At 39.0% G+C, this 11,253-nt stretch overlaps 1 protein-coding gene across 1 annotated transcript in view; it reads right to left on the bottom strand.

The window, feature by feature from the left end:
* Positions 1-10,849, bottom strand: part of MORC1 (MORC family CW-type zinc finger 1) — a gene marked incomplete at its 3' end in the record, with an annotated part of 186,727 nt that extends 175,878 nt beyond the window's left edge. The window contains 3 exon segments of the mRNA XM_012645902.1: positions 3,274-3,308; positions 6,984-7,037; positions 10,710-10,849. Coding sequence (XP_012501356.1) covers positions 3,274-3,308; positions 6,984-7,037; positions 10,710-10,774 — 154 coding nt within the window.
* Positions 10,850-11,253: the final 404 nt, after the last annotated feature.

The raw sequence follows: 11,253 nt of genomic DNA, 5'->3' as shown, positions 1-11,253 counted from the left end.
CATTTTTCTGGATTTCAGCAACAGCTCCCTACCTTCCCACTTTCCTAAAATCAAAGGGTACAGCGAGTCTTTCATCAGTTGTGCATTTTGCTGCTTTCCTGACTAAAACCCATCCATGGCTGCCCACTTCTTTCTTGGTAACTCTCCAAGCTCATCTCTTATCTTCCCCTCACCCACCCATCTGCTACCTTCCACTTCCACACAAATAATCCCTTTGAACTAATCTTGAATACGTCAAACATTTTTTCTATCTTCTTTCCAGATTCAAACCTCTGCACACACTGCCCCTTCACCCTTTCCGTGATAGCTCCCCAGGTGAATGCCTATTTTCTCTTTAGATTAGTTCATATAAGACTCTTCTAGGGAGCCTTCCTAATCCTTCCATGTCATTTTGTGCCCATAATGAATATTCTCTCTCTAATCTGTGTTTTCCCATCTTCATAGTATGTTAAAATACCTGTTTGTATATCTATTTCTCTCTCAGACCAGTGGTTCTTATATTTGGGGGAAACACAGTTATCTCAGAAATATGATGAAAGCTATGTGCCCTCTACACACAAAAGTGCAGATACATACTACACTTTGCAGGGAACCCCACACTATAATGCCAACTCCTTAAAAGTGAGCACTGTGTACACCCAGCACTTAGCCCAGTGCCTGGCACTTGGTAAGCACCAGAAAAAATGTGTTGTTGAATACATATCTATGTTTACTATAACTAATACACATAGATGTGCAAAACACATGGTGAAACATATTTAGTTTGAATTTCATAGTCCTCAAATTACTTGAAGGAAATTTAAGATTGGACAGTTATTCAGGGCCCCATTAAATAATCTGAAAACTTGTCCAAACTTGCATTAATGATGCATCCCCAGAACAATTCTATTTATTGGTGCATAAGTGTTGACCCTGTCTTTTATTATTATTTTCTTTAAGAAAATCAATTTGCTAGGTTGATAGTTATATGATGGCTTGCCATAATAAGAAAATGTTACAACACAAATAAGTAATTTAAAACCAAAAACCGTAAGTTCAGTTTTTCACAAAATACACATAACCTAAAGAAAGAAGCGCCACTTTCATCTCAAATTGGCCATTTTACGATAACGCCAAGAGCTTGGGGAAAGTGGGGTGAAATGAGCACTCTCGTGCCCCCCTGGTGTCCAGTCACATAGCCAAAAGAATATAACGTGTGGGTTTTGATTACATTTGCTGTACTTTGCGATGCCATGTAAGTCTTCTCAACCCTCTGTCAATAGTGCATGTGCTTTGAATGAAATGCAGCTTACATCTGTTCTTCCTTCTCCATTTCTAGGACCATTGCTCTAGTTCAAATTCTCATGAAATCTCATTTGGGTAATTTCCACAGCCACACCTTCCTACTACTCTTGCTTTCATACTTCTCCAGACTATCTTGTATGCTACTGCTGGAATATCTTTATTCTAAAAAGGAAAAAGAACACGTATCTACTTAGGGGGATGTTACTGCTGGATAGTATTTAAGATACTCACCCATTTGGCTCTAACACTTAGCTCTAGTCAACCTAGCCTCGTCCTTGTTCCCCGAGTGCTTTTTCTCCCGGCATCTACCTGGCTCACTGTCTCACATCACTCACGTCTTTACTGGTATTATCGCCTATTTAGAGAAACCTTCCAGGTGACCTCACAAAAAATTCTGTATACTCTTCCCATAGCTCTCTGTTCTCTTATCCTGCTTTATTTTTTTTTCTTTTAGCGCTTATCTTTGCCTAGTATATTATTTGTTTATGTCTTTATTGTCTATCTCTCCCCACTAGAATACATGTTCCATGTGAGCACAGACTTTAACATTTTGCTCAGTGCTCTATCCCTAGCCCCTGGAATAATAATTGCCATTGAATAAATGAATGAATCCCCGAACTAGTCTACCTCCATTCTTTTTCTTTAGACAGGAATATTCTTTTCTTCCTAGACAATTTGACAAAAATCACACCCATATTTCAAGCCCTAGCTCCTGAATGTGAGGGATAATTTCTTCTTTCTCTGTGTTACCACCATATTTGGAGTCTCTCCTAGACTAGAGGACTTATCCTATGTTATGCTGTCTAATTGGATATGGAAGGGAAGACTACTTGTTCTCCACTAAAGAGGCCCTCCCTTGTCCCTTTACTCCCTTTCCCCCCGTGAAGGTGAGCTCACTCATCTGACTGATCATCTAGGGAAGAATAAACGGGGGAGGCTCCATTCACTTCCTTCATTTTCCTCTTGGGAATGAGTTTCCTGCACAAAGCATGAGTTCTGCTCCCTTCTCCCCAAGGCAGACAAGTTTCCAGCAGAAGCTTGATTCTACCAGGCAGCAGAGTGGGCTGATCAGCAAGTCCATTTGCTGTCTCACACAAAGCTAAACACTCCAACCTAAACTTTATCAGTAATAAAGGCTGACTCTTTTGTTGATTTCTCAAACTTTTCAGAACCTGGAGAGTAGGTGGGGAAGAAGAGCATCATTTATCATTTCCTCAGTCATCTCAAGAGGTCCGTGTCTATCTCCCTCATGAACCGTAAGGACTCCTCTGGCTCAGGATTGTAAACACTCAGAAAAGTGAATTGAACTGAGTTGCCTTTTAAACACAGATATGGAGGTACATCATGGACCATATCCTCTCACCTACGACCAATAGCCGATACGACAGAAGAGCTGATGGAACCAGGGTAGGGAACCAGTGTTACTACATGGCCTTTTCTCATTTCTCCAGGTAGTGTTAACTACAGAGCTGGATCACAAAACCTAATTTCATTAGTGTCATACTGTAACAAGATTAACTGTAAGTGAAATAAATTTGGTGACTACAAATAAAGTCAATGAAGAAAATATATTTGGTTTGAATTTTATTGCCCTCAAACATTCATACTGCACATCCACTTTTGCATTTTAAAACTGTGATAAGTTGGGAATAATGTATGCTTAATTATGAATAACCATTAAGTTAATATGCTTTTTAAAATAAAACTGCTTCTCATGGCAGACAAATTGACTACTCCAAATCACTCTGATACTTTCACAAAACTCTGAATGACCTAATTTTGCAAATGGTTCTTCTAACAAGTGAACAATTTGACTCTCAGAGTATATTTTTCTCACCCTGGCTCCCCATAGGACCAGTGTACTGACAAAGCACTTAGATTACATCAAAAATCTATAGAATGAGGTTTGATTTCATGAAATAAAATAAGATCAAAATAACTACAGGCTTTCCATTACAAGAAAAAAAAGAAGAAAGCAAATCTACTCACCTGAAAACACATCAAGTCTTGCAGCTCCTGAATCTCTGGAAACAATATAAAAATATTAATGCTTCAATATGAAATTTTGTTTAAAAAATTACATTAATCTGATTTGAATATATGGGGTACAACCTTTGTCAGCTATCAAACAATAAAAAAATCCACTTAAATTGCTTCAAAATGAATTACTAAAATGTTTCAACATGCTTTTGCATAATAAGACCCATAAGCACTCATAATTTGAGAATATTACAAAGCCTAAAACTCAGAAATTTAAAAGAAGAAATGAAATTTGCCAGTAGTTACACAAAAAGCTCAACAAAATAGATATGAATATTTAAAAAAAACTGGCTGGAGGATAATCCAGAAGTCACAGAATGTTTTTCATGATATACTGTAGTTCAAAAAAAATTAAAAGAAAAAGCAAATTACTAGGTAATATGTACTATAGGATCACATGTTTAAGAATATGTATAATATACACATACATAAATGGAAGAAAAGAAATCAAAATGTTAATAGAAGTTTTCTGTAGATCAAAGGTTGGCAAACTATGGCCTACAGACCAAATCTGGCCCACTTACTATTTTGTAAATAAATTTTTATTGGAACACAACCATGCCCACTCATTTATACATTGTCTATGTACATATATACATATTATGCAATGGCAGAGTTGAGCAGTTTCAAAAGAGATCCCGTATCCCACAGAGGTGAAAGTATTTAATATCTGGTCTTGTACAGAAAAGTATGCTGACCCCTGCTCTATGGGAAGAGATTATCAGTAAGGTTTTCTTTTTTCTTATTTTCTCAGTTTCCTAAAATTCAGAGATATTTTTATATTTTAAAAAACTATTTATAAAAGTAAAAATTTAAAAAGGAAAAGAGAAAGAACCAGAAGATTCTGGCTTCAATATCATGGGTGTGAGAGAAAGGAGGAAGACAACAGGGGAGGTGGCCTTAGCTGATGAGGAAGAAGGTATGTTAAGGAAAGGAGGAGGATAAGAGAGGAAGGAGTCTAAAGGAAAGCTCAGTACAACAGGAACTCTGATAAAGAAACCTGAGTCTTTCTTGAAATTTCGGTAAGTCCCACATCCAAAACTACCCCACATAAATCTCAGCAGGTATACTGTATTTGCTCTACAAACCTAGAATTTAGTGCCTTCTACCTCCTTGCTCTAGCCAACTGCTGCTTCTAGGCCCTCCCTACATAAACATTCTACAGTTAGCACTGCCACTGCTTGAGCATTTCCTGTGTGTCAAGTAAGCACTGAATGAAGTACTTTTGAAATTTTTCTTCTGATCCTTACCATAATCCCATGACTCATGGGTATCCATATCTCCATTACACAATTATGCATTACACTAAGTACTATGTACACAATAGGTGCTCAAGAAATGCCACTGCATTGAAATGAAAGTTGTTAAAGAAACAGTTCCTTCATACAGCACTTCCATGGATTAAGGCATAAAATATTAATAACTCACCCTTACAGTATATTGAGACCTTTTATAATAACCTTTGTTCTTCAGCCCAGGATACTTTCTCTCTGAACAACTGTTATATTGGGAGTAGGCCCCTAACCATCCCTTCTATACTACCACATTTTTTTCTCCTTTATCTACAGTATTATTTTAGTATTTTTCAGTTCTAATTTTCATAACTACAGATCATTAAAATCTTGAATACAATGATATAAAACAATTTATTAGAATAAGACAGGGACTTAATAAAGACCTCTTTCATGAGACCATCTGTGCACCTTGAATAAGTCCATTAAACAGTGTTATTTGATGTGAAACACTGGCACCTAAGCAGCAGTGGGAAACTCAAGTGTCCACTGAAGACACAAGAACTGAGGGGTTCAGGCCGTCCTTGGGGGAACACTGGAAATGGGGCAAAGCTGAAAGCACAGGCTGGTCCCAAGAGAGCACCTGCTACTCACCACCAGCCCCTGGTTCCACGGAGGAATGTGGCTTTGAGGTTGCTACTTCTAATCTTTCAAAGAAAGCAGGGGACCCAAATTTTTTATGTGGTACCCCCTATTTCTCAAGCCTTACAAACAATTCCTTTTTTTTCCCTTTTCTTTATAAACACTGACCAAACTTTCACTATGAGCCGAACAAACACGAGACAGGCTGGACCTGGCTAAGGGGCAGCCCAGTAACAAATGAGCTTTAAGAATGGTTTTATTGATCACATTCTTTCACTCTGCTGAGTCTGATGTCGATCTTTCTTTCCCAATCACCCAATCACCCTCTACTACATAAACTGTCCCCACTGTTCTATTTCTTCTCCATTCTGATTTTACTTTCCCATCTTTGCTGAATGAATAAATGAAACAATTTCAGAGGAGAAAAGACAGTTGGCAAAATAGACAAATGTGTTCTTTCAGTGTTACAGATGTCAAGGTTGAGATATGTTCTTTCCGAGTTACAGACGTAAAGTGGCTGAAAGTAGACCATTTAGTAGCATCTAGTAGGAGTCAAGACCAATTTGCTTCAGAGTTTTGAGCAGAAGCAACCATAGCAACCCTAATCTCCTGCAGAGAGACTAACCATGAGTTCATCTGTCTTGGCCCCATCCCTAATAGCTCCTTATAAGTTGAGTTCATGGCTCTCCTGAAAAACCAACTTTATTTTTTTTTCCTCGTCCTTCCCTTTCCATGATTCCATTAGTTCTACAAAGAGAAGGTTTCATAAAAGAAGGAGATAGTGACTTAGTGCTGGGCAGGAATTTCTAGATGGTTGGTTAATTGACTGCACTCTGCGGTCATACTCTCAGAAAGGTAATCTCCCTTACAAGGCCAAAAATGAGGAACAAATGCAAAAAGTTGAAATGCAATTCTCGTCCAGTGGCAGGGAATTTAGGTTCCCTTACTGAGACCCTTGACCTAACAACTGGATACTATTTCCTAGGTGGACTTTGCTTTCTACAGAAAAGGTAGAAAAAATCTTCTGTTATAGGAAAAAAACAAGTATAAGATGAGTCAAATGCCAAATTCAATTTAGCTAAAAAAAAATTGAGTCCCTCACAAGCCCCCACGAATACACTAGTGAGTGGAACTTAAAATTGTTAGAGCTTCCTTAAACATCCATATCTTTGTCAAAGACAGTAAAATGGAGTAAGGGGGTTCTGTAGCCAGCTCAAATTTGAACTCTAGTTCTGCCAAATATGAATTTTGTGACCACCCTATGCATCAGTTTCCTCGTATGTAGAAATGGGATAATAATTGCCACCTCAAGAGTGTTGCCATAAAGATGAATGACTTAATATTCATATAGACAATGCTTATGTATGTGTGATACATATTAAGAGATCAACAACAGCTAGCTACTTTCTTCACTATGCAATTTGTATCAACACAGATTTCAATAAATGCCCAAACCCATGTGCAAATTCTCAAGATAAAGTGTACATTGAGATATAACTCAAAAAACATCCAAATGAGTATGTGCTATTACATGGTTATTAACATAAAAACAGAGATCCAATTTACCTGTACTTCAAGTTTGATCATAAATTCAAATTAAATAAAAGTGAATAATTCTCTCACCTGTTCTTTTTCCTATCATACTTCAATTTTACAGAAAATCAAGTCACAAAACATTCCAGATGGAGGAAAAAAATGACATTATCTTTTTATATTCCAGTGTAACTAGAATAGATGTATGTCATGAAATTCCCTCAATAACCTTTGTTCCCAAATAGACCTTACCTTGCATTGTCTAGCAATTCAGCCAGTGCACCAAAAAGGAAACTGTGAGTCGTGCTGACAAAGAAATAAAGAGAAAACAAACAGTTAAACCAGGTGTGTAATCAGTGTAAAAGGTTCAAAACACTTGCAGACAAATGTTCTCCAATTCCAGACAGATAATCGATTAAGAAGTTATTCTAGAAACAACTTTCTCAGCATGGTCAAGATTCTGAAGTAGATGCTCTCCATTCTGAAGCCAGGAGTAAGAACACATTTGCCAAAATATACTGCCCACTCCTAATAAAATTAAAACTTCAAGGACCTTAGTATTGTTAGAGCAAAACTTTTACCTTTTAATGCTGCTTTATAAGCATGTATTCAAGTGAGATTTTTTTTCAGGGAATTATTCATTAAAATTGTGTTATTTAAGACGAAATTATTTCTGAAGAATATTGATCAACATCTTGGTCTACTAAAAAGCCATAAGGCTACAACTACAACCACAGGAATTGGCAGGAAGCCCCTACTTGCCTCACCAATCTACATTTTTCTGTAGACTCTTTCCACCTTTGAAAAGACTGCTCCTTAAATAACTTCATAGATTACCTGCGGCCACTTTCTCCTAAACCCCCTAATGCCAGCTCCTTGGTAACAAAAACTTTAGAGAGCCTTTACTATTCACCACATTTTGAAGGCTGAATGGTGCTATCTGTGTGTGAAATCAGGCTGCCTTCAGGGGCCCATGCTTGCTTTTCATTTCCTGATGTGGATATTTCAATCGGCAACCTTATCACAGCATTAAGGGAAGATTCAGTATGCAATTTTATTTCTATATTTAGTAAACAGATAACAAAAGCAAGACTCATTTATCAAAAAAACAACTGCTCATCTGTACAAGAGAAAGCATCATCTGCAATATCTCAGGGTCTCCAAATACCTCAGGCCACAGGACAATACTTTAGTTTAAAATTTATTTTTAAAAATGTATATATACAAATACACAGTATATGTCCCCATTTTTTTGGAATTTTAAACTGCAAACATAGATACTGATGAAAGGTCTCTTAAATCAAGTCAGTTTTAAAGTTTGTAATTTTTTTAAAAAGCTACTAAAATGCTATTGTTACAAAAAGATGTCCTTCACTTAAAAGAAAGCATAAAAATCTAAAATAGCATAAAAGTATGTTACGCTTTACAAAATCAGCACTTTAAATCACAAGTTACTCTAGTGAATTTAAAATACATGATTCTGGGAGGCCGAGGCGGATCGCTCAAGGTCAGGAGTTCGAGATCAGCCTGAACAAGAGCGAGACCCAGTCTCTACTAAAAAATAGAAAGAAATGATCTGGACAACTAAAAAAATATACATATAGAAAAAATTAGCCAGGCATGGTGGTGCATGCCTATAGTCCCAGCTACTTGGGAGGCTGAGGCAGGAGGATCACTTGAGCCCAGGAGTTTAAGGTTGCTGTGAGCTAGGCTGATGCCATGGCACTCTGGCCCCGGCAACAGAGCCAGACTCTGTCTAAAAATAAAAATAAAAAATAAAAAAATAAACTACATGATTCAATATACCAAAATTCAATACATAAACAATCCTTCAGGAAACTAATTGTAAGAATTCTGACCAAAATTGCCACATGAGTTTCTGTACGAGTTCATTCAAGAGATTTTCACTGACTGCCTATCACATGCCAGTGTTGTATACAGACAGGGTCTTTGCCATCTTGAAGCTCAAGCTGGTGGGGTCCATGGAAGACACACAAGCAAACATATAAAGACGATATTACAGATTGTGACTAGGAGTTACCGTCACAGTGGTGATGGGAAAGAGGAACTGGTGAGGAGGGGATGGTGGTCAGAGAAAGCATCTCTTGGTTGAAGATATTTAAACTGAGCCCTAAAGGATGAGAGAATTCAGTACCTTGCAGAGCAGTGTGGAAACTTTTCAGCAAGAACAAGAGATGCAAAGACCCTGAAGCAGAAAGAGCCAAGGAGACCAGTGTGCTCAGCTTACGGTAAAACAAGAGCGGGTTGAGATGAGGGCATGGCCGTGTCAAGGAGGGCTTCCTACCCCATGGAAAGGACCTTGTGCTTAGGCGACATGCAACCAGGAACCACTGTAGGGTTTTCAGAAGAGATACATATCCAGTTAACTGTTTAAAAAGCTCACTCTGGCAACTTTTCAGGAAAATGGACCATGGAAGAGCCAAAATGGGAAGTAGAGAACCTAGTGAAGAGGCTGCATAGAGGAGCCCAGAAGGCAAATGGTGGTGGCTTGGACTAAAGTAAATGGCAGTAGAGACAGAGAGAAATGGGTGAATCTGAGACATATTTAGACAAAGCATGTACTTGATGATGGATTGGATGTGGGGGTGAAGCAAAGGAAGAAAAAAGAAAAAACATTTCTGTTTTTACAGATGAAAGTTTCAAACAAAAATCCACCTGGGGGAGCTAAGAAGAAATCAATTGGTATCTGATTTTTGTTGTTGTTGTTGTTGCTTCACATGGCTGTCACTTTTGTTATAAGTTATCACGCCACCAGCTGAAAATGGGGCTGGGGAAGTGGGTAGCACAGGGTGGTGTGCTGTAGGAGGAGGCTGGGAAGCAATAGCCACAGAAACTATACAAAACAGGGGCTAAGGAAATTTTCCAAGATTAAATTCCCAGTCCTTACAGCAGTGGACTTAAAATTTTTCTTAATGTTACTCAAAACTGCTATTTCTTCATTTGTCTTCCACCTCATTAGCTTTTCACTATTTGTTCCCCCTTTGCCAGCTTGAAATCATTCTCCACAGAGAGATAAAAACTGAAATTTGCTGAAGATTGCCTGTCTTACCCTTGTTATCTGAAAATTACAGATCATCCCGCACAGCAAGGCCAGCCTTCCCTGGCTTTCTTTGCACCTCCACCTCTGTGGTTTCAATTTTGGTACATCCCTTATATCAGTCAGTATTTTTAGTAAATCCAAATTACTAAAAGATTCCAAAAAAAAAAAAAAAAATACTGACATACCACTGTGAGTTACACGGCACTCACTGGTATAATTTGCTGTATGGGAAATGACAGATGAGATCCCTTTGCAATCTGAGTATCTGAAGTAATGAGTGTTACGTAAAAGGGACCTGGGCAGGGCAGACGGAAAAAACGTAACCAAGTAACAACTAAAACTTGAGATTCCTATCCTTTGAGGTTACATTTTTAGAAAGAATCAGGAGGCCATAGAGGTTGAAATCAATAAATGCAAATGACTCTGTTTGGAGGGCAACTTTAATCTTTAAATTGCCCGTGTGTTGGGCAGACTAAAGGTAGGCAAGATTGGTAAAATTAGGCTTCTGCTGCATAATGCCAGAAAGCACCGGAAGCTTACTTCCTTTCCATCATTAGTCATCAGCAAAAGAGTAGTTATTATGAAAAGTAATATTTTAGTTTTTTAGTTTTTTCTTGCCAGAAATGGTAAATATGAGTTGGCAGCGAGGAACGATTAGATAATTTTGTTAAATGATAAATGTGGGGCCTTCCTACCATTTGGTGTTCATTGACGAGCACCAAAATAGTTCAATCTGGCCCAGAATATATCTTTATCACTTTTTCACTTTTTTTTAAAGCACAAACAACTCAAATAAATAAATAAAGCCATAAATCAACGATACCAGGTTCATTTTTGTTTTTTCGGTTGGGGGGCGGACAAAACTTTTCTCCATTGGCAGGGACCCTCCCCGACTCCGACCCCACCTGGGCACTCACGAGTTGGCGTGGATGAAGTCCAGATGCAGTTGGGCCCGCCGCAGGGCACCATACCTATCGCCCATGACTTCGAACGCGACCCGCGCGGCCTGAGGACGCAAACACCTGGCCCGCAGCTGCGCGCCCTCACGCACGCCCACGCGCACGCCCACGCCCTCGCTTGGCACCCGGGCTCAGCAAACGCGCGCCCCCTGGCGGCCGGACCGCGCAGCTCCCCCTGCGCCGTCGACCCCGCTGTCGCGAGAGGGTGGGTTTCGCTGCTTGGTCTTGGATCCACAGCTTGAGAATGACGCGTTGCAACTAAGGTCTTCCGGAATTGAGGGTTATGTAACCTTCTTAAACAGTCATTTCTCTCTCTGCACCTCTCATTCACTCGCCAGCTGGAAAATGGAGCCCAAGGCTGGGATTAGAATTTTTTCAGAAATGATCACACACACACACACACACACACACACACACACACACACACAGAATATGGAGAATCTGGGTCTCATGGTAGGGGGACGTAGGGAAGGTAAATGGGTAGTTTCCCTTTGCCCGTGCA

The sequence above is a fragment of the Propithecus coquereli genome, unplaced genomic scaffold, assembly GCF_000956105.1.
Source record: "Propithecus coquereli isolate 6110/MARCELLA unplaced genomic scaffold, Pcoq_1.0 Scaffold105, whole genome shotgun sequence".
Classification (NCBI taxonomy): Eukaryota; Metazoa; Chordata; class Mammalia; order Primates; family Indriidae; genus Propithecus; species Propithecus coquereli.
Note: the sequence above shows the minus strand (reverse complement) of the source record. Positions and strands in the feature narration are given on the sequence as shown.